This window comes from Lonchura striata, chromosome 9, assembly GCF_046129695.1.
Source record: "Lonchura striata isolate bLonStr1 chromosome 9, bLonStr1.mat, whole genome shotgun sequence".
Lineage (NCBI taxonomy): Eukaryota > Metazoa > Chordata > Aves > Passeriformes > Estrildidae > Lonchura > Lonchura striata.
In genome coordinates this window covers 15,855,070-15,878,679 of record NC_134611.1, presented here as the reverse complement: position 1 = coordinate 15,878,679, position 23,610 = coordinate 15,855,070, and the positions used below count along the sequence as shown (strand labels likewise).

At 39.3% G+C, this 23,610-nt stretch overlaps 2 protein-coding genes across 17 annotated transcripts in view; one reads left to right on the top strand and one right to left on the bottom strand.

The window, feature by feature from the left end:
- FUBP1 (far upstream element binding protein 1) overlaps positions 1–11,186 on the top strand; it is a 34,238-nt gene extending 23,052 nt beyond the window's left edge. For 3 of the 4 annotated variants that reach the window (XR_013340455.1, XR_013340454.1, XR_013340448.1), the window contains one exon: positions 9,817–10,855. The gene's annotated coding sequence lies outside the window, so the exon portion shown is untranslated. Of the gene's footprint in view, positions 1–9,816; positions 10,856–11,127 lie in introns of those variants that run through there. The other variant, XR_013340449.1, reaches the window with a different exon arrangement.
- Positions 737–23,563, bottom strand: NEXN (nexilin F-actin binding protein). 13 transcript variants are annotated; one of them, XM_021527454.2, is made up of 14 exons: positions 23,445–23,562; positions 16,157–16,238; positions 14,944–15,135; positions 14,724–14,805; positions 14,489–14,637; positions 13,114–13,155; positions 11,804–11,998; positions 11,553–11,726; positions 9,108–9,293; positions 5,110–5,307; positions 3,579–3,800; positions 2,246–2,431; positions 1,325–1,682; positions 737–1,220 (listed from the first exon to the last, which is right to left on the bottom strand). In XM_021527454.2, exons 2-14 carry the CDS (start codon positions 16,181–16,183, stop codon positions 1,207–1,209), a joined length of 2,025 nt encoding a protein of 674 aa, XP_021383129.1. In that variant the 5' UTR covers positions 16,184–16,238; positions 23,445–23,562; the 3' UTR covers positions 737–1,206. The 13 variants fall into 13 exon arrangements, with proteins under 13 accessions (XP_021383129.1, XP_021383159.1, XP_077641529.1 ...); XM_021527484.3 differs by having other exon boundaries at positions 23,449–23,535; XM_077785403.1 differs by lacking the exon at positions 23,445–23,562 and adding an exon at positions 23,174–23,249.
- Between the last annotated feature and the right edge of the window lie 47 nt (positions 23,564–23,610).

Here is a 23,610-nt window from a genome sequence, read left to right as displayed (position 1 = left end):
CAGCTTCAGAGGAAAATTATTGTAGGAACCTGTACTTCTGTGAATGAACATCACCCACAAAAATGAAGTAAAATGTTTGTGTGGTTATTAGGGTAAATACTAATTCAAAAGACCATGCAGCACGTTACCATTTTGTAATGAGGCCAAAGAGTGCTTTCTTTGTACAGTTACCTGCTGCAAGTTGGATTCAGCCACAGGAAGATTCCTTGTTGAAATGACTGCATAAATTTAATTTCCTGCAGCTTACCTTGCCTTTATGTCAAGGCCTATACACAAGTACTTTAAAATGTGACTATTTTCTGTAAAGTTACTTCTCCTGAAGCTTCATCTCAGTGGTTCAGATGGGTGTTAGCAGAGTAACATGAATGTTGATGTCAGGAGGTCTTAGAGTAAAGCAGTACAGTAGCCTTAAGAAAATGTTTATAGATGTGGCAGTGAACTTACTGCGTTAAGAGTGAAAAAATAGGCACTTCATGAAAATATTTTTCTTAAGGCTTTTTTTTTTACCAGCTTCAAACATGAGCCAATCATAGATGTCACCACCTGTTTGTGTCATTTAATCGATGAAAAACAATCATGAGCTTTTCAAGCAAGTGCTGGCACTTTAAAGACTACTACAAACCTAAAGGAGATTGTTTTTATTTGAGATTATCAGCTGCATAGGTTGATCAGAGCAGAACATTTTCAATTCAAGCCCATTTTAAAACAAAGTAAGTTATTCTGCTTGAAACAATGGTGAGCAGTTAAGTCATCCTTTATTCTTTAAAAATAGTACACTTGGGTTTTGGAAAACCATCAGTAAGTATTTCCTTTGCCAGTTCAGTGCCTCTGGGATAAGGTAAAACAGCTTAAATATTCAGTGCTCATGCAGGATACACCAATAGATTAACACTGCTACACAAGTTCCATATCATGTATTCAGCTTTATTGTTACGCAAGAGTTGGTCTTCAAATGCTGGAGCACTATGATAATTCAGCTTTTTCCTTCAGTTGATCTTTCACAGATTGATTTTTTTTAATTTTTAGCCTTTGATACTAGTTTTTGCATTAAATAGGGAGTTCTCACAATTTGAAAGGTATATTCTTATCTGATGCAGGAATGACAAATTAATGCACATCCTTGCTTTCTTCAGTTGGCCCCATCAGAGAAAGAGATGATGCAGTAAGAAAGTTGAGGGGAAGAAAGATTCCAGCTAAAGTAGAGCATTAGTAGTCGTCAGCTAGAAAACAGAAAAAGAGTTAAGAGAGACAGGAAGTTAGATTTTTGTAGCAGGAAAGATGCAGGAAGACTGAGATACAAGCAAATGAAAATGCTAGCTCTTACTTTCAATAGTGAGAATACAGGTGCTAGCAGCTGAGCCTCTGTTGTTGACTGCTTTACACATATATTCCCCTTCATCTTCTGGGAAGGTTTCTGGCAAATAAAGGCAGTAGGTTTCTCCTCTTTCAATATATTGATAGTCCTCAGAGTCCTGCAACATTTCTCCTTCAAACCACCATGTAACTTCAGGTTTTGGTTCTCCCGTAATTTTAACTGTAAATCTTACTGGCTCGCCATCAACAACTGATGTGTTTTTCAGTGACTTCTTGAACCAGGGAGCTCCAGACCGAGCTTGATCCTCATCTTCATAAGTAGAACCATTAATAATGCTTCCTTCTTCTTCTTCCTCCTCTTCCCTTTTCTGTTTTAAAATAAGTTGATTTAAAACATTTAAAGTGGCAATAGCACTATGACTGATAGTGACGCATGTTTGATTACACGTTACTGTGTTTCTGAGGAAATTCCACAGCTGTCCTCAATACATAACAATGCATCCAATCTGGGTATGCCACAGGCAGTAAAATGCATTTTAATCAGGCTGGAATGTTGGTGTAAGATACAGGCATGAATGTCAATTCCATTTTCAGACTATTCATGGAAAGTCTTCTGCAGTGTCTCTGGTACTTTGTTCAAAGTGTTGAGGTTGGATGGAGCTTTGAGCAGCCTGATGTAATGGGAGGTGTCCCTGCCTACATCAGGGGAGTCAGAACTAGATGATTTTAAGGTCCCTTCAACCCAAACCATTCTTTAATTTCATGGAGAGTATGTGCAAACACCAAAAGCAATTTTGTATTATTTCAGCAATTCCTAGCACCTGCTAAAAGAAGTAAAATATCCCTTTTCTATCTGGTAGTGTTGCCTACAGTGGTAATTAGAAGCTAAGTTAAATGACACAACTGGAGAATATTATTTTGCAATTTATACCTTCTGTAATGCTGCATCAATTTCTTTTTGTTCAAACTGCATGCGTAGTAATTTCTGTTCCTCAATCCTCCTCTGTTCTTCTTCTTCTCTGGCTCTTGCCATTTGCTCAAAACGAGCCTTCATGTTTACCTTGTGAGTAAATGGAGCCTCAGATTTCTTGGCTGGTATCACATCTACGTCATCATCCTTGGGAAATAATAATTAAAAACACAGCTTAACTATTATTTTTGCTTTAGACATATATATGATAGTAAAATTAGTTTTGTGTTCCCAGAGGTTTTTTTTTAACTGAGCAGAGCCACACAGAGACCTGGATTTTTTCAGAGGTTTATTTGAGTGTAGGGCAAGTCTTGTATTAGTTCATCCAAGGATAGGACAAGATTTTTGCAGAAGTTATTTCAAAAATTGTATGTAAGAAATGTTCCTGAAGTTCTATTCCTATAGAAGTTGAGAGCTTCTTGGCAGTTGTAAATCCTCAGTGACTGCAGTATTTTGCCATGATGTTAGCATGGGTTTAACACTTAAAACTGTTGACCTTATGAAAACAATGAGTGTCAGTCATTAAATTAAAAGCTCACTAATAGGACGGGCTTTGAGGTGAAGCTGAAGTTACTCCTGTGGAGAAGAGCCAGAATGAAGCTCAGATCAGGCTTAGTACTATAAATACTACTACTAAAACTTAGTTTAAAACTTAGTACTACTGAAAAACTTAGTAAAACTTAGTACTACTACTAAAACTTAGTTAAAGTTTTACATTTCATCACAGAAGTTCACTAAGCTTATGGATTACAGACAACTTTGTCACTGATAGCTTCATTTCTTGGGGTTTCCCCTCTGAAAAACTGAAGGTTCTGGTCTGAAGTACAGATAAGTAGGCACCCTCTTCTGCTCTACCCTGAGGAGTGAGTGTACATGACACAGATATGATCTTCAATGGTATTGTTTGGATTTGGTAATTGAATTTTTTATTCAATTCATGTAGAGGAGAATTAATAGTTCAGAAGGAGAAGCAGTTTGAGTGATGATTAATAGATAACTCTCAGATATGTTTTAAGCCCTCAGACTGACAGATTTAAGGTTAAAATGCCGAATGGTAGGGCTTTGAACAGAAAAGCAGAACTCTGCTTGATCAAAGCACCAGTAATAAACCAGTGCTGTTTCTTAAGGGATGCTGAGGTGTGATAGCCTTAAGCATCCAAGGGAGGGAACAGGAAAGAAGAGAAAACATAATCTTGGAAACAGCAGAATTTGATGAAAGCAGCAGCATTGTCCACTCCTGGATCATTAGTGTGCTAGTTAAGTAGATCATTAACATACACAGAATGCAACTTACCTCGTGGAATTTTTCGGCTTCCCTTTCTCTTATTTCTTCATCCAGTGCTCTCCTCTTTGCTCGTTCTTCTTCAATCTTCTTCTGTATTTCTTCTTGAGACAATTGTCCTATTTTTTCAAACTTGCTTTTTAAGTTCTTTGCCTGAATAGAACCGCTTCTTTTTAGCTTTAGCAATTCTTCGTACTCTTTGCTTAACTCAAAAGTTTCAGACTCTTCTTCCAGCTGTTCAGAAATTACAGAATATGTAAGATGGAAAATGCCCTCATTATTTTTACTACCTATTCTCCCCCAGATGGTGTAATTCAGTACATTACAGTTCTGTTAGTTATTTGAAATCAGTACAGAGACCTTTCCCCTGTATTTTCTTTTTCCTTGTTACCTCATGATGAATGCATTTGTGTCATATCTCAACTAGATACAGATTTTAAAAACCTTGCTTGAATATGCCATCTGTTCAAGGGTTGCTGTCAATAAACTGCCCTTTGTGGGTTCAGGAAACCAGACACAGACCAATACAAAAAACTTACCTGGAGTCCAAAATTCACCTCTACTTGCTTGCAGTATGATATGAAGTATCATATTCTGTATCTAAAATACAGCTGTTTTGTTTAAAATAAAATACTGCCTTTTTTATCTTTGTCTAATTCAGTGAAAAATGACATTTCAAGATGTCATAGCTGAAAAAGAAAGGGCAGTTGTGGATCCTGTAGTCAAACCACATGGGAAGCTGTAATTACTGATCTTTTTCTCCCTATTTTATGACCTCTGACTGATTGTACAGATGTACAAGCATTTTAGCTGATGTCCCTGTCTCTCCCTGCTTCCCCAAGATGAGTTGGGATCATCACAAGCTAGAGCCTTTACTATTTGCTCAAGCTTTGCAACAAAAATTATAAAATAATAAATTAATGTTGTTTTCTGACTTTCAAAAGGGAATAATAAACGATTGCCACCCACAGCCACACTGAAGTGTGAAGTTCATCAATGTGGTGTTTTAAACATTTGGGATGTAAAGCAGATTTTGTATGTGATTTTTAAAATCAGCTGTGCCAGTCTTCAAACCCTTGAAACACCAATTAGAAAAAAGTTGAGGCCACTGTATTTTTCTCATTAGGTAGCACAGTATTTCTCTAAGGAAAAACAAGAATTTTGCCCTTTCTTACTTCTATTTTTGTATTGTCTTTTGGGAACTAGATATTTCTGTTCTTCCAAGAGCATAAATATTACTTTGTCATTTTACTCTAGCATTTTCAGAAATTACTGCAAAACCAAATTACAAATTTGTAACTCTACTTTCTTCAAAGGTGGCAGTGGATAAACACATTTTCCTGGTATATTAGTAATTTTAAAATGTCATTATATAAAATGTTTTACAAATAACTTTTTCTATTTTTCTTTCCTTTCATGTAATGTTGAATGTATTAACTTAAAACTTCTTTCAGAGAAATTTTTCTTTCCAGTCTTAAAATTTTAGTAATGAAGTGACACATTTTATTCAAAGCATGCTTAACATATAGTGTGATGTACAAACCTCTCCCATTTCTTGTCTCAGCTGTTGAAATTCTTGCCTTTCCATTTCCAACTTTTGCCTACGCTCTTCTTCTGTGCGCCTCTTTTCTTCTTCCATTTTTTGTCTCAGCAGCTCCTCAAAATTAATTTCCAGTTTACCAGGTATGAGAGATTCTTGAGAAAAGGTTTTAAACATTTCTGGTGATTCATCATCCAGCACCTGTTGGAAATTCAGAGCATTAATTATATCTGTGATGAAATCACAGCATTGTTCAGACACTTCTGGTACATAAAGATAAGTGACTACTTCGTCACATCTGCCCCAGCACAGACAGGTGCACTGAGCCAATGTGGACACTCCTCTAGTGGTGTGGGAGGGAGTACTTTAGGGGGTTGTATTTAACTTTAGTTACAACACAACTTTTATAATGGAGATTAGGTGTGTTTTTTTTAATGCAGTATTTTTCCTCTGCAAGGGAGGATGCCCTCTAAATGCACCTTTAGGACCTGATTCATTCTTGTTTACTTCAGACAAAGTGTTTGTGTTTAAATGTCATTGCTCTTAATGCTGAAGTTCATTTATCTGTAATCTTTTTCTTAAGCAATCTGAATTATACTTGTGTTCTAAAGCAGTATTAGTATTCCCAGTAAGGATAACTGAACAGAACATTCAGAAGAAACTCTTCTTTTTGCACAAATTGTTTGTGTTAAAAGTTATATGGCTAGTTTATCATTTGTACACCCACTAGCAAGGGTTTTCTCCTTTCCCTGTCCTTGTCTGGCTTCAGAGTAGGGTTAGGCTTGGTTGGCATTAGGAGCAGCTGACCTACCTTTTAGACTAAATCGTAAGATAGTAGGGCCTAGGAAAAGAGTTTTCATTATTTCCAAATAATTAATATTTTATCAGACTGAATGTGTTGAAGTACTAAAATATGAAGCTGAACACTACAAAATCAGCCAGCAGTGACAGTGTATTATATAGGAATTTTAATGTAAGTTTAAGAATATATGTGCCCGTAACTATATAAACTTAGTAACAGAGATTGTCTTATACAGGAATGTTCTGCAGGTAAAGGTGAGGTGAGGTACTGAACTGGGGGGTGATGTGGCTTTTGGCACTGTTTGATCGATCGGCACAGGTTTGAAAACCCTTGTGGCAAACCTGGGAGAGCTGAATGTGCCCTAAGCTGTAGACATTTCCAACAACCCTAATCAGTCAAATCATTAAAGGACAATATTTCCATTTGAGAAAGTGTTTTATCTTTATAAAGAGACAGAGAATAGACATTTCTGTAAGAGCTTTTAGCACTACTTCTATTTATTGCTGCTTACTGCCACTGTAACCCACACCTTTCTCTGCTGTTGGTGTCATCTTGGTTCGTACCACACTCTTGACATACTTTGCCCATATCTTCTTTATTTGCCACAGCTTTCAGTATTTTTTTAGCCCAATCCCACTCAAATTCTGCTATTCACTACATATTTTACTCAGATTTTCCCTCTAAGCTTAGAACTGGACTTCAGCACCACCATTCCTTTTGCTCTTCATTTGTTTTCTGTAATATGGGCATATTTGTTGGAATTGTGTTGTAGAGAAGTGAAGTCAAAAACCAAAACTGATCTCTTTCCTATAGAATAAACAATGCCCCATAGTTTTAGAGGCTACCCATAATTAAATTTCCAAGCTGAGTTGTGTGATGCACAAAACCCCTGTGGTTAGTTCAGTAAATATTTTAGCCATATTTTGTGAAATTAGACTGTGCTTCTTTTTTTTTCTGCAAAGTGGAAATTGTTGACAGTCAGAAACATTCCTGTAACAATCATGGTTTGCAGCATAGTCAAAAGGAAAAGGTGTGGGGTTTTTTTGTTTTGTTTTAGTGTTTGTGGGTTTGTTTTGTTTTGGGTTTTGGTTTTTGTTGTTGTTTTTTGGGGGCTTTTTTTGTTTGGTTTGGGTTTGGGTTTTTTTGTTGTTGTTGTTTTTTGGTTTTTTTGTGCTAGACCAGGGGGTTTTTTGCAGTCTCTACCAGAAAAAGATTGATGGGGGTGAAAGACAACTGCGTCAGTATAAAGTGATGACACTGATGCTGGGGAGCATGGAAATAGCACAAGGAAATGTGAGGAAGATCCAAAAGGAGTTGGCATTTGTGTTTTCCAGCTACAATACTACCATTTCTACCACTTCCAAAACTAAATTAAAATGAATGAACACTAAAAAGTTCCTGGAATAACAATTTAGGGTTCATTTTTACTGCCTTTGAAAGAGAGGACTATTATATTTTTAAACATTTTAGGACATACCTTCATTGCTGCTACATTTTGTAGCTGTGGGGAGTAAGAAACACAGAGTTATATTCGGTTAGTAGGAGAAAATGTAGGATTCATATTCAGGGTGCTACTTAGCAGAGAAATTTCAAGTGCATAAATGCTGAAAATATATTTCAATAATTTTTTTTAGTTACAGACCACTTTTGTTTGCAAGTAGAGCAGTCACAGCCTCTGTGCTGCATGTGATGGATTACATCCTGTTTTTCAGGGAGATTTTTCTTGCCTGGACACTTGAGTTCAGGTTCTTGATACACTGAGGCCAAAACAAGAGTTTCTCAAAAAAGGAAAAACCAAAAGCACATACATTCTGTGCTTCCTTTAGTTCCTTTAGTTCTCTACTGCTTTTTCATAAAAACTGTAGTGGCAGAAGTTTCCAGTAGCATTCGTTTGTTGGATTGAGGGTTTTTTAAGTGACTTTAAGTTCTATTTTCTTTCTCTGGAGATACAGACACTATTTTTCAGTACAGTATCAAATAAAAATTCACATAGTAGCTTCTCTAGGTAGTCTTTCAGCACAGGTGTTTGGCCCAATTTCCAGGCAGAGGGAGCCCTGCTGGCAGGATCAGTACTCATACAAAGTTTTCATTTCTCTCCCAAGTATTGCTTCGAGTGGTTAAGAAAATGTTACTGGGGACGCACTTGGCCTTTCCCAATTCAGCCACAGAGGATGTAGGAAGATGTTACCAGGTGCCTGGGTTATTCCACAGTCCTAGACTGGCAGGTCCTGCCCTCCCTTTTGAAACAAACATTATTTCACTAGTTTATATTTGTGTAATTTAATGCTGTATTTCCTGATATCCACCAATAAGTAACTGGCTTATACCCAAAAAAGCCTGCTGAATCTTGAAGTGGCTGGAATAAGTACGAAAATCACAGTTAAAAGCTCTGTGGCCACTTTTTTTTTTTTTTTTTTTTTTTTTTTTTTTTTTTTTAATATAAACAGTAGTTGCCAACCTCAGAAATCAGACATCTTTTGTCCTTTCAGGTAGTGTATGTTAGTCCTAAGCCCCTGAAAATTTGTCTCCAGTATAATCCTAAATCAAATTTTAGAAGTCCTGGCGTATGACAAATCTGTGATCTGTGTTTGTCAAGGTAAGATAGTATTACAAAGTATTCTAATGGCAAGCACCACAAGTTATTTTTTGTTTTTCTTGTAACAAGCATTAAAAACATCAAGTAGCAGAGTTCAGCCTTTTAGTTTTTTCTCCCTGAAGAGCTACAGATGACTGGAAGATTCATACTTGCAGTGAGCATTTTTCTACTGTGCCATTAATTGTGCGTTAGGAGTAAGAGATGACTGGTGGACGCCCTGTAGAGGTAGGGGAATAAACTTTGAACAATAAAAGAAATTGCTCTTCCCAAAAAAACCCTAAACAACAAACCCTTCTTGTGGAAACATTTTGCTCACAAGTATGTTGCATCTAGTGTAGTGTTACGCACTGGATATGATACTTGTTTTTGACTAAATTATCTGAAATCCTCTCTAGGCTGGCTGTGAGGAGGGATTGTTCTGTGATGATTTTTGGTAAATGAATTTGACTAGTTTACCCCATTACCTTACAATAAATAGTAAGGTGGACTAATGAATGAAGGAGTTGAAGTATGTATTCCTAAATTTATCTAAAAGTTTTTCCCAGAGTTTCTATAATGGGATTTAGGTAAAAATTAAATTTCTGCTAAACCAAAATGCCATACCATGTTCTTCCTTGCTTCAGCAAATGCTCTTTTCTCCTCCTCTATGCGTCGTCGTGCATCCTCTTCTGCTTTCCTCTTTTCCTCTTCTCTCCTCTGTCTTTCTATCTCCTCAAAACTGAGTCTGAGCTTACCAGGGCGGAATTCCTTAACAGGATTTTCAGATTCTTCATCTCCAGCTTCATTTATCTTAAGAGAATAGGGAGAGGAAAATATAGAAAGCACTTAGCCAAACAAAAAATATTCTTTATAGCAAATAAATACTCCATTCCTTTCTGATCTTTTATAAGATTTTTCTCCTTGGGGGGAAAAAATGCATCAAGGCTTAGTTTCCTGTGAGAAACATTTTAATCTTTGTTCTAGCCAGGGGAGCAAGATAAGAAATTTTCAGTATCCTATACATAGCTTTTACAATTTTTAAAAATGTGTTGAGTGTGTAATTCAAAGAACAATGTGTAACCAGGAAGAGGCTGAACAGTTAAGTACATACTTTATGGTCTCATTGTTGGATCATTTACTGTAAATCACTCTCTATTCTCTTTATTTACATCATTTTCATAGATGTTTATACCATCAAATCTTTTTGTTTGTATAGAAATTGCTTTCATCAGTGCACCACTTAAAGAAATGCTGTACAGTCTTATAGCAAAACTGAATCAGATATAATTTTGCTATTATTACAGACTGAGATTTTTGTTTCTTTTATTTTTAGACATTTAATCATCACTGAAGAAAAGGAATTGAGATACTCTGATCTCCTGGCTATAGCTTCTCTCCAGTGAACACTTATGTGCTAAAAGAAGCCTGTGGTTTGCAAGCTGCAATCAAGAACCCTTTTCAGAGGACATCCCAGAGTACTTTATCTCTTCATGGAGGAAGTGGGCTGGGAGCTGTCAGAGTACTGATAATCCAGATCTCTATACTGTGACCAGCCCTAGGACTGGTATGTGGGGTAGCCCATTAAGGGAATTAGAGAAATCTTTATTTGAAATTTGTAAGGGAAAAAATTTGAAGAATTTAAGAAAATTAACTGCTGAATTCTTAAGAAAAATGTTTACGTCAAAGTTTGACAACCACTGGTCAGCAGGTACAGCTTCATGTTAAAAAATTCTTTTGATGTGGAGAATTTGTAAATTATTTCATATTACTTGATAAATAAATGCATAAGGAAGGGAGATGTGAACTAATCTTCAGTTAGAGCACCTAAGTGACTTAATGGAGTTCACTTTCCTTCAGTTTCTTCTCTCTACTTCTTTACTAGAATCCCTTGCCCCAAACAAAAAAAAAATTGCATTACTGACACAATGACAAGGTTATTGGTGTGAAACAACAGTGATTTATTGGAGGTGGAGATGGAAAAGTAAACTACAGTTTAGGTATCTGCCTAAACCTAGAACTCTCTCAATATGGACCAGTTGGGAATTTTTGTGTTTCAGCTTTCTAGAAGTTCTGTATTGTTGGTTTTGTTTAAGTTTGTTTCTGTAGAATATAAATGTCATGAATGTTTTTGAAATATAATCAAAATAGTGATCTAGAGCTGTTTTTCCAAGACTGTTCATGCATAATTATACTCTGTTAAAGCTAGCAAATTCCTATAAATAATGTTTTCCAAGTTTTTATGCAAGATTAAAATCTCATTTCTTGTTAATCTTGTTTGTATGTGAATTTTGTAAGTCAATTAAGAAGCTCACAGTGATCATGACTATAGAGGGAAGAAGTATTCAAATAAAAATAAGGAAATACAAAACTCATCTATCTGGTTATCTTAGGTTAATACTAAGTGTATGATTCCTTCAGTGTGATCAAAGCACAAAGTACAGTGAGCTCTATTTATAGCTGATCTAACTCTCACTTATGATAAAGAACACATATGGAGGCAGTTTTCCAAGTTATATTAAACAGGATCTGTGGGCTGCATTTCTGACAATTTAGGGGACTTCCTGTAGTAATTTATAGTAAGTTGGTGTTTTTTATCAGTACGTAAAAAAGAGCTGATCTTTTTTTCTTTACCTTTCTTCACAAGAGTTGTAGTTGATATATATTTCTTATCACATTTACAAATAAATATGAGGATAAGAAACAGCATTTTGTTACTATGGAATGTTTGCATCAAAAAACAGTTACTGAACCAGCAGCATTACTTCAGAAGAAAACAGACAGCTGCTCATCTTCTTGAAGACTTACAGTTTAAGGTATTACAAAGTGTAGACAAAATCAAGTTGCTGGCAAAATCAAAACACCTGTTATTTTTTGGTTTACTAAAAGAATGTCTAAAGTATTATGCCAGTGTGGTTACTGAGTTAGAGCAAAGGTCAAAAATGTCTTTCAAAAACTCATTTCCAGACTCTTAACAGCTTCAAATAAAGTATACGGTATAAGAAAAGAGAAGAATCACATACAGGAAAGAATGTGCAAATTGTAACCAACATGAACAAAACGTGTGCTTACCATTCTCTGCCTGGCTTCTTCAAAGGCTCGTTTTTCCTCTTCCAAACGCTGCCTTGCTTCTTCCTCTGCTTGCCGCCTTTGATTCTCCTGTCTTTGTCTTTCCAGTTCTTCAAACGTGACTTTCAGCTTACCAGGAGACAGAGGCTCTTGAGTTTCACTGTTTTCATTTTCACCCTGTGTAAGGAAAATGAAACACTGTATCTTAAGGGAATACATATCTATTATATAGGTATTTTTGGATTATGGTTTACCTGGACAAATGAAAGGCACTTGGGTTCCTTAAGGAGTTGGTTTTGTTCCTCATCTTTTGGCTTCATTTCTTCATCCTGTGCCTTTCTTTGTTCTGCTGTCTCCTTTCCTGTGTTCTCAGGGATTATTTTCATCTTCCCAGATGTCCTGCTGCTTTTTACAGGCACTACTGTAACTAGCAGTGAATCATCCCCTTCCTGTCCAAAAATATATTTATTACATTTTCATGAAACTTGACTTCTAGGTAGACTCATTTCTTAATGAACCTGCTTGTTTTAACCTGTGTGCACCAAAGCTTCCAAAAGGTTTACTTGTATTGAATATTACCCACAAGAATAAAGTCATTAGTTTTCTTCTAATATCTGAAGAGTATCAAGAACTGAATTATATTTTAAACCTAACAGCTGGCAAACACCTTAATTTCTTTATATATTTTCATTAACCATTAGCCATAAAAACTCAAGGTTTGGAAAAGAACAGGTGTCGTTTTGAACACACAACAATGGTAACCACACTCTACTTCCAGTTTTATATTTATTATGTAAATGATAGTAAATTGCAGCTAGAATAAATCAATAACTTAACACAGAATTATGTAATTTGTAATTTCTGTTATGTAATTTGTCAGGTACAGTAATTGTTTCTTGAAGGATGTTGCTGCTTTAACTCCATTTTTACAACTTACTAGCCAAAATATAATTTACCCATATTTTTCCCTCCTATCAAATAAGTTAAAACTGATGAATTTGCAGATCTTGTTTTTTCTTTCCAAAACTGTAGTAGGAGTGTGATTTTCTTGTGTTAGTGAAAGACAATAGGACCTTTGGACCCAGATTTTTGAAATAAAACATTTATTTGCAAGACTTAAAGTCAAAACCCATATGGTAGATTAGTAAAAAAAAAAAACTAAGTTAACTTAGTGAGGTGTTCAAACATCTGTATAGTGTCAGAATCCCCCTTTAATTTCAAGTTTAAGGCAAAGAGCTTTTAAGATAATTCTTTGCAAAGCCAGAGGACTTAAAAGAATCATTCCCAGTATATACAAAATAATTCTCTGGCTTTGAATATTTACATATTAGGTGTTTTTAACTAACCACAAAGTATTCATAGTGCAGGCTCTGTTTCAGACTTCAGTATGTTGACTTCAGGTACAGAGATAGTTCAATATACGTTAAAAATTTGTTAGCTCCTTGATTGAACTTTAATTCAGTATTTCTGTGCTGTTTTCTAAGTTTTCCCAACCCAAATTACAATAATAAAACAAAGTGAATAAAAATGTAGGTGAACATTTCTTTAAAGAAAATCTGATTACCTCAGCTGCTGATTCAGTTCCCGTATTGTTAAAGTCATCAATCTATTAAATGAGAATTTCATATGATTACATTAATTTGGCTCTTTGCCTTAGAGTTGCAAACATAGAACTGGAAATTCTATTTGTATCAGTGATATGTATGTAGCACATAAATTCACAGAGGTGGAAATGACTGAGGCTCTGTTGGAATACTTCAGATAGGTCAGCTTGTCAAGGAAGAGGTAACAAGACATAAAACATCCCACACAAAGTCTGCTAAAGCATTCTCAACACAGTGCTGAACCAAGAGCAATACTTGAGATGTCCATTCTTCATTTAAACATTCCAGAATAGTATAAATTTAAAAAAAATCTGAAGTCATTGATCATTTCTGATTCAAGTGACATTGTGTTCCCTCAGCTCCTAAAAAAAGCCTAATGCTGTGTTTACTTCCTATGCTGTGCCTATGTTATGGCCTAAAACTGACATACTTTTTAAAATTCTTCATTTCTGCCTTGCAGGGTAGATTTAATATATAGTAGATACAATACAAATTAAAAGTAAGGTTTTCACAATGTAAGAAGTTCTAGTAGAAAAGACTATCCAAAAACTTCTCCATTGGCACTGCTTTTCATTTCTTAAAACAAATTGAAGACTAAATTAAGTATTACTATGATTTGGTTAAATAGAAATTTGCATGTGTTTTTAGTCTATCATTTAAATGTTTACTCTCACTGCAGTATTTGCAGCACTGAAGAAAACTGCAAAAGGAATTAAATTTTATATGCCTTCACAAAATTCTACAAAAGACAGAATTTGCTTTATTGGCATCAATAAAATTGGAGTCTGTTCATATATTTTATACATATATATATATGTATATGCATGCAATGATGATTCACAAACTGGCAAAGAAATAAAACATTACCTGGATCTCCACGATTTATTATTTTTACTACATTAGTGTTGTCTCATTTTTACCTGCCACTGATGTTTTCTTATTATTTCTTGCTTGCCTTAGTTCATATATCACTGAGCTCTATTCACTAACTTAAAAGGACAGGTTGTCTAAAGTAAGAGTTGAGAAAATACAAGAAACATTTTCAAATTAGTTTAGCAAACTTATATGCATATGACACCAAAAATTGTGCCTGGTTCCTACCAGGTTTGTGCCTGCCCATTTCATCTGCAACTCAACTTTGGAGCTTACAAGAAAATTGTTACTGTAAAGAAAGGAGGACTGAACATGATATTTCACTTCAACCCCACTGAGCATCTCCCGTGTAAATCTCTACTATGAGAAATCTTAAGATCAGATCTTTCTGATAAATACAAAATGGTTTTAGTGTTTATTGTTTACAGTTACATCCTGACTGTTGTGATCAGATGAACATACCTCCTGTGCCTTTTTTGCCAATTCTCTTTGAATTTTTCTTTTCTCAATCATATCTTGTTCAATTCTGCGCTTTCTTTCTTCTTCCATTCTTTTTCTTTCTTCTTCTTGCCTTTGCTTCTCCATTTCTGCAAACTTGCCTTTAACAGTTCCTGTGGACATGAAATGCACAGCTCAGCAGTTCCATCTAACTCTTACCCGTGGAATTCTATGGCCTTCAAAGTCAGGCCTCTCTTACCTATGAGCTTTGGAACATAACCCTTTTCTGTTTTAGATAGTTTGGTGTCATCATCTTCATCAGATCCAAGCAGTTCTTTCATCTAGTTGGTGAAACACAGAAAGTAGACTGTCGTTATAACTTAAATGAAATCCCGGTATTATTGTCTTCAAATAATGTGAATAAATTTTCAGATAAAATATTAAATATTATAACACAAAATATTAGCAAAGAAAATAACCTCCTGCTTTCTCCTGTTCCATTCTCTCTCTCTAACATATTGTTCTTTTCTTCTTTGCTTTTCATCTCTAGATCTCCTTTGATTTCTTTCTTCCCTTGCTTTCTGCATAGCTTCAAATTTATCCTTTACATCACCCTTGTGAAGCTTGGGCACATAGGACTTTTGGACGGGTTTAGATGAAGAAAGCAGAATCTTGGTGAAGATATAGAAGAAATGAAGATAAGAAAAAGAAAGTTGAAACAGATGGACAGAAATACTCTGATAGATTGGATTAGAAAGAATGTAAGAACATAAAGCAGAAGTATAATTGAGATTACAAACTTTGTGCCATGAGCCATCATCAGTTAAGTATCATTATATTTGTTCATAAATAGTATAAATATTAAAAAATCCAAAACAGCATGCAGCATTATATTAAACTATTAAATTATCTACAGATTTCTATTGTTGCTTTCAATCTTAAGCAATCACCAAAGAGACTCTCTGCCCCGAACATTTAAAAGAGATAGATACATAATACAATGCATATGAGAGTTTTTCTGCAACACTTCAACAGCCCCTATAGTTTTTAAATAAAGAGTAGTATTTCTTAATTTAAAACTTGCAATATGCTTACTTTTTCAATATCTAGAAAAAGCCAGGAGCCCACTTCATGCGCTTTGCATGAAGTGCAAAGATCGCTGGACCATCGCGGCTCTGATGCTGATACAGCAAATGGACACTTCTTTGCCAGTGATTAATCTGTGGGTGTCCAAACACCAGAGGTTCCCACTTTCAGAACTACTGTGAAGTTTTTTTCTTTTTACAGTGATGACAATGGGAATGCTGTCAATAAAGTAATACTGAGAAAACTGGCTTAAAAACATTTTGTGTTTTGTATTTTTCCACCTACACCAGTTTTTGTTCCTGCTACTCAGTCTATGTAGAAAAGGAAATATTTGAAGTAGCCTAGTATATTTACATTTTAGCATCAGATGTAAATGTTGCCCAGAATTTCACCCTCCTACTTCATGTTTTTCTAATAAGAATATAATTCACAGATTCCATCAAATTTTAAGGTACTTAATAAATCCCCTTTCATTGTCTAAAAATAATGGCGATACCAGAAGACTTCCAGTATAATTGTATTTTACAATTATTTGTAATTATTACTTTTGCAAGCATCAGTTTTAAATTATTACATTGCCTTGATTACTTTAAAATTGGTACATACCTCAGTTTTCTGTGCAATGTCATTCATGGTTACTGTATTGTGCTCTGCACCTGGTATGTTTAAGATGGCTTTCAGTTTCTACCTGAAAGAAACAGTTGTAGTTACATTCCTTTCTTTTCCTTTTAAATGATGCTTTAACCATCTTCCTGTAAATAAGTTTGCATAGGCTGAAATGGATGTATCACAATTTCACTTGGTCCTCTGGGGCTTTTGAAGACATGAATAGGTTCTAAGTGTGCCACAGTAATTAAAAGAACAAGCTTATGATTCACTATTCATGCTCATAACTCCTCTATATAGTCCTAGGTATTGGGTTCTAATTTCCCTTTGAAAAACCACCCCGGAGCCGAACTCTGGCCGCCCTGCTCGGTGCCCGGTGCCGCTCCCGGCTGCGGGCCCGGGCTGCGAGCGGAGAGCTGGGCTGGCCGCACTCCGGCCCTTCCCCAGCGCACGGGTGCAAAGGGTGCTGCCCCTCTCCTAGGGCTGTTCTCCAGGGAAAAGTAGTGTTACAAACTGTGAAATGGGAGACGTAAGCCACATACAGATAAAGCATTTGTATAATTTAGTTGTGTTGTGGAAATGACACGGTATGTTTCAGAAGAAAATTGTTAGAAATTTTAAAGTACACTGTATACTAGGAAGCTAACAGAACGGCACTTTCTCTTTTTCTCTTCAGCTTCAGGTCTATCAGAGCTCGTGGGAGGAAGGAAATCATGATGTGATTCCAGTGCTACTGCTGTCTGTATTGTATTGATCCTCTGAGTCCCCGGAAAGCCTAAAGAGTCAGGAGCCAACTCAGGGTGCAAATAAGGGGCTCAAAGATTTTAAGCAAAAATACTGGAAAAGCAGCTTACCACTGGAAGGGACTTGTCACTTGTGGTTTAGAGGAGCTGAAGTCAGAGATTTTCATTATACAGAAAGTTAAGCTCTTATTTTTCAAATTCTCTATCTCTACAGATTATAAACACAGAAATATTTCTGTACTTTTAAAAATAATTAACATTGAGAGTTGTTTTCGTGTAAACTCTTCAAAAGTACACCAACATCACCAGTGCTCACTGGCACTGCTGTAGCTACACAGATGGAATGGGATTCTTGGAGATCTTGGGATGTTTTTCCCAATGAAAGCAGTCACAACATACAAAACAAAAGCATTTAGCTACCAACGCTTGCCCTGATTTACAAATTCTAAACTCTTCAAATTTGGCTTCAACAGAGATGTTCTGGAGAGCACTTTGGTGTTCCCTTTCAACCAGTTGGTACAGAAAAGTCACACCACTCCTTCATTTGTAGACTAATAGGAATCCAAGGCATTTCAGTTTCTCACTTTTGAACACATGAACATATAATCACTAAGTGGCAGTTCCCATTGAGATTGTTTCAGGTCAGCAACAACGTGTTGGAATTCTGTGGGGTCTAGAAAGGCAAATAATTGCATCAGCATTCTGTAGCCTCAGGGTCCCTATAGGCTTTACCATGCATTTGTACATTGTGCAGGATTTGCACATCTCTGTAAGCTTTAACTGACTTCTATGCATGTAAGCAAAATCCCCACTGTGATCAGTATAACTTTAAAACTGCTTCAAATCTTTTAACTTCCTTATTTCTATAAGCAGGTCTTAGAGAAAGTTCTCTGTTCTCTTCTTTTGCTACTCTGCTCTTTTAATGGCTCCTTCCTCACCTGGGGCTGGCCACCTTCAGCCTTGTACTTGACATACAGCAGCTGACCCAAAGGGTTACTGCAGGAACCCATCAGAAAATAAAGGAATGCCATAAATTGGTGCAATCCTTGCACTGAAGTAACCTGGGACACAGAGACCTTTTACCCTTCACATGGGGCTGGAGCAGAGAAGTCTCAAAGATAATCTGTCACAAGAAATTACATCTCACCTCAACACCTCAAGGTGAGGTTACCACTAATCTTGACCATAGCAATGTACTCCATGGATAGAGCTTCATCTTAAAGTCATTTGAAAACTGACTATTCCAAAGTCTGGGGCTTTGTGTGCAATTAATTGTAAGAAGATGATGTTCCTGACTCAAGACTTTGTCTTGAACCTTTCAATTACCTGAACCTCTTGACAGTGGGATAAAAGATCTGAAATTTTCCTTAGAAATGCGAATGTTGGAAGAAAGTTTCTTTGCAAATTCCTGCTGTCTGAATTTCCAAAATAGTGCCAGTCCAACAGGTTGTGGGCCTTCAAGATGGCAGATATGTTTCTGCCATTTGGAATACTGCCATATCTGCTATTACTTCAGGCTACTTTCCAGTTCATTGGCATCAATAACTCTAATATGTTTGAAGGTTGGCCAGCTGGCTCTAAAGCATTTTGCCCCTGCAAGTCATCCTACCTCCACTTCTGATGCTAAAAGATATTGATACAAAGCACCAGCACACTGCTAAACATGATACCACCCGTGTGTGCACTTCCATCCCTCTCCATGGCCATTAAACCTTGAGCAGGATGAGCAGCTGGACCCTGCCTTGGGCACCCCTCAGGGCAGATGAGTGATTTCCAATAAAGACAATATTGAAGAAAACAAGTGTGAGTTTGCTGCCCTGAGTTCCCACAAACAAGAACTCCTTGAGTTTTGGGTTGGGTCTGTAAGGCAGTGACCATGGCTTCAGGAGCAACCACTGCAGACAGAAGCTGCTTTGTATCTGCCTCACCATCAGGAGAGGGTCCCAGTCAATGAACTGGTGCTGAGAAAGCCCAAGTGGCTACATAAGGAAGCCCTGACACCTACAAATGGTGGAAGAACAGTGCCTTCCTCATCTGCCAATAGCTTTGCAGAAGTATGCAGTGATAGATTTTCCAACGCAAGAAACCTTGACCTACTAATTCCATTTTGAGATGAACTAGTTATATTAAATTGGCCATTTATATATACATATTCTTGTTTTGTATTTTCCCAGAGTTCATCTAATAAAAGCAATTTTTTATTTTTTGAGGCAACACAAGCCTGCCTATTTAGTTGCTTACTCCAGAAACTCTTTCTCCTATTATGATGCTGTCCAATCTTAATATTCAGTCTCATCTTTTCTTTTCCAAGATCAACATACTGCAGCAGAAGCTGTAAGGGCTCCTCATTGAAGCTTCCCACTCAAAAAAAAAAAAAAAGCCAGATGATAACCATGAACATAACTGTGGTCAAAAAATAAGTTCAGCTTGTTACCTTTGCTGACACAGTCTCATCACTCCAGCATGCACCTTAAAATACTGTAAATTTTTTTTCTCTCTACATCTATCTTTCCTACAATTAAACACCATATCTTTGATAAAGTTAGTCTGGTGTTATGAGTTTTATACTGAAAGTACCAGACTGCAGGGTCCCTTTGAAAGGTCCACTCCTCAAGAAAAATTTAACCTGCGTCCAGTGATCAATAGTCCGAACTCTGGAGTTGGAAAATAGGGAAAATGTCACTTGACTTGACTGGCTGTAATGCAGAGAATTCAAATAAAAATTTAATACAAAAGCAATAATGCATAAAAAACCAGACAACAGATTAGGAATGTTCTGTAAAAAATAAATTACTGCTTTCAAACATCTTACTCATTTACTATAAATGGACAAGCAATCAGTTCAGATATGCCTTGACCTGTTATGATCATAGCACTTTTTCAACTTTTCCTGCAGCCTCCCTAAAATCTTACTTTGGGCAAAAAAAGTCAAAAAAGAAAACCATTAAGAGGACACAGAAAATTTGATGGCTCACAAGTCCCAAAATCTATCTCCTTAAATTTAATTAATTTCCATTTCTGAAAGCAGGTCATAGTCCTCAATTGATAAAAAAAAAAAAAAAAAAAAAAAAAAAGTTGTGCATCTTTAACCAGATTAAAAAATAAAAAACCTTCCCATAAATAATAAAATTCACTTTCTTTTAAAAAATTCTTGTTTTTCAGTGGCATGATAGACATCCTCACATGCGACCCAAAAAATACCAGCATTTCCCTGAACTGAACACCACTATTTACAATAGGAGTATGAAGTCAGGACTTTTAAAAAGGTTCAGTTCCTCTGTGATTTCTCCTTTCAGAGGGCCTCCTGATCTCCTGCTCGGTGCTGTGAGTTATAAATAAGCCCTTCATGGCACGGTCTAAGTTACGTTTACCATCTGCCTCTTCTTTGTGATCTACTTGCAGGGAAGTGTCCATTATATAAGAAAACCAAACTGTGAGAGCTGGAAACTCACTGCTTGCAGCCAGAGGCACACACAGTCCACAGTGCTGAAATATTTAATAAAATATCAAACAGAAGTGGGCAGAGGAGGGGAAATGATCATCATTTGTGCCCTGCCCATAACTGCTCTGGAATGACACCACCAGTTGTTGTACCAAATTACAGATACTGAAGTAGATACTAAAATTATCGTGCTTAGAAGTTCCTGAGCTGGCATCAACCATCAGTTCCACTGAAGCCAGTGAGTTATAACAATTAATACCAGCTGTCTAAACTTCTCATTTTGTATAAATACAAAATGCAGAACTACTTCCGCTCACTTGTATTTCCTTCATTAAGCCTTCATAATTAAAGACCAGAATGCTTACCAACAAGTGACCCAGATAATTTTTCATATACAATCTTTTCCTCAATCTTTAAATTTATCACACTTCAACATTTATTGAGAGTCTTATTTTGTTGTAGAATACTCCTTGCAGATAGGGTGTTATTTATAAGAACATACATATTATAAAGGATGCCTATGTTTTATACAGCTATAAACAATCCTTATGCAACAATGCCATTCAGCCCAACTGTTTAAAAAATGGGATCACCCTTCTCTGTACAACAGGTCTGTTGATTCTTTACTCTCTTCTACAATTACGGGGTACACAGGCTCCAGAGCAAACATAGTAGGGGTTCAGAGACTGCTCTGGTAATGGGGAAATCCTGCTGGGATCTTCTGGCCCATGATTTCATGCTCCATGGTATCTGCTGATCCTAATGGAAGTGGCAGTAAATTGTGAACTGAGGTTCCCAAGACACAAACCAGGATATTTTGCCCCATGCCACAGTTCCTCCATTCCCTGCTGTGTCAAGATGAACCATGTGCTTTTTGACTTCAATGACAGGACTTCAGAGACCAAGGTAACACAAATGCTGGCCACGAGGTGCTATTGCAATCTCTATCTTGCCTGCTGACAGGACACAGCCTTTCTGCCTCTTCTCAGAAATGCTCTTGGCCAGCTCAGACTGAAGCAGAGTGGTCACCCACAGTGGCCATGGCCTGAGCTCTGCCTCTGCCCCAAATGAGAGGTTTCCAGGGCTTCCTAGAGGCATGCTGCTGCTTCTCCTTGAGCAGCCCTACCCTGCTGGTGGTGCTGATGCCTGTAAAAAGCCGCATCATGTGTACCACCTTCACCTGAGCAGGTACAGCTGCTGTCAGTGCACAGCAAGGGTCACTTCCACCGCCTCCTGCACCGCTCTCCCAGTGCCAGAGCTTTCCCCACTCCCTGCACCAGCCTGACCACGACGCTGGTTCTTCTGAAAGGAGTTTCAAAGCTCGATAACCACATCAATGCTCGCCTGGCTTCTTTCACTGAGAAAACCACTCATCGAATACATTCCAAATGCAGTCAGACAAAGTTCCTTAAGCTATTTACCCAGCTCTTGTATTTCACCAGACTGTGCTTCCTACATATACCAGTCATAGTCTCATACTTCTGCATGTTCCTTAATTTGGCCCTTCTATAGGACTAATTATAATTCATTGTTTCATTTAATTGGACAATTTTCTAAGAGAAAAGACCTGAGACCTAAGGTTAAGAGTACTGTGTTTTCTACCACACAACAATTTGCTGATTAATTTTTGAAATTCTACCATGCTTCATTAAACATGATTTTTTCAATATTTGTTGGCTTAAAAGAAGCCCCTATTTACCTAAAACAAACGTGATAGTAACTAATTAGTAAGTTGTCGCGGAAGCCAAATATTTTCTTCCGAGCCACTCTTACAGCCATCGCTCAGAGTGAAGCAGAACCAACGGACGCATTCAGTGCGCCGCGCTGCTGAACACCGCACCAACAAAACTGAACTCTGCGTGTAGCAGCTTCCGAAAACCGGGGATCTACGGGATTTCAGCGAACTTTCATGAACCGCACATCACTCACCGCGGGTCCCGCACGGCGGGGCGGGACGGCCCTCCCGGGCTCCGCGTCCCCCGGGCCGGCTCAGGGCCGGGCGGCAGCGCCCGGCGCGGGGCAGCGCCTCCGGTTGAACGGCCGCGGGCGCCCGCCGGCCCCAACGCCCCGGGCCGCGCTCGGCGCCGCCCGGCCGGGCCCTCCCCGCCGCCGCCGCGGTGCGAAGGGGCGGCTGCCCCGCAGCCCTGCGGGCTGGGCTCGGGCCGGCGCAGCGGAGCGGGGCGGAGCGGGGCGGCTCTCGCCGCGGGCAGCCGGCCGGGCACGCAGCCCCGGGCCCGCCGCACGCCGGGGCTCAGCGGGGCCGGCTGCGGGCGGCGGGGAGCGGAGCGGGGCGGGGGAACGAGCCGCGCTGAGCCCCGCGGCGGCGGAGCCGCTCTTACCTGTGCGCTGCCCGCGCTGCGGCTCGGGGCGCTCCGGCGGCGGGCGGGCTGCGCTGCCGAGCGCCCCTTGGCTGCGGCCGCCGCTCCGCCGCTGCAACTTTCCATAAAAGTCGCGACGCGCGCCCGGCGCCCGCATTCCAGGCGAGCCCCGCGCCGCGGCAGCTGGCCCGGCCCGGCCCGGCCCGGCCCTGCGGCTCGGCGCGCCGCGCCCGGCCCCTCGTCGGCCGCGCGGGGGGCGCAGCCAGCCAGCCCCCCTCCCGCAGGCAGCAGCCCGGCCAACAGGCTAATTTTGGGCTGGAAGCGGCCCCGAGCTATAAATAACCGGGCCGGCGGAGCGGCGGCCGCGCCGGCCCTGCCGCAGGGCGGCGGGCGGGGGCTCCGGGCCGGCGGGACGCACCGGACCCGCCGCCCGCTCCCGCCCCGCCCGCACCGGCCCCGGGCACCGCGGCTTGTCCCGGCCCCGGCGGGGCAGCCCCGGGGCAGCCCCACTCACCGCAGCCCGGGGCAGCCCCACTCAGCGCAGCCCGGGGCAGCCCCACTCAGCGCAGCCCCGGGGCAGCCCCACTCACCGCAGCCCCGGGGCAGCCCCACTCACCGCAGCCCGGGGCAGCCCCACTCAGCGCAGCCCCGGGGCAGCTCCACTCACCGCAGCCCCGGGCAGCCCCACTCAGCGCAGCCCGGGGCAGCCCCACTCAGCGCAGCCCCGGCCCCGCATGCAGGGCGCGCTCCGCTGCGCCCGCTCTGCCGGCCCGCGGGTTTTATACCTACGGCGGTCCGGAGCCGGGTCGGCTAATGGCACATGCAGAGCGAACAACTAATAATAGTAATGTGACAGCTCGCTGATGGAGCGGGGAGGAATCTCCCGAGTGCCAGACTGCGAGAGGCAGAGCGCGGCGGCTCAAAGCAGCGCCTGTCGCCGGCAACTTTACA

Coding starts and splice junctions, on each gene's coding strand:
- NEXN (XM_021527454.2), bottom strand. CDS start 16,183: ATGAATGACATTGCACAGAAAACTGAG. Junction 13,156..14,488: donor TGGCAAAAAAGGCACAGGAG/GTATGTTCATCT, acceptor CTCATTTAATAG/ATTGATGACTTTAACAATAC. Junction 11,727..11,803: donor AGTGCCTTTCATTTGTCCAG/GTAAACCATAAT, acceptor TTCCTTACACAG/GGTGAAAATGAAAACAGTGA.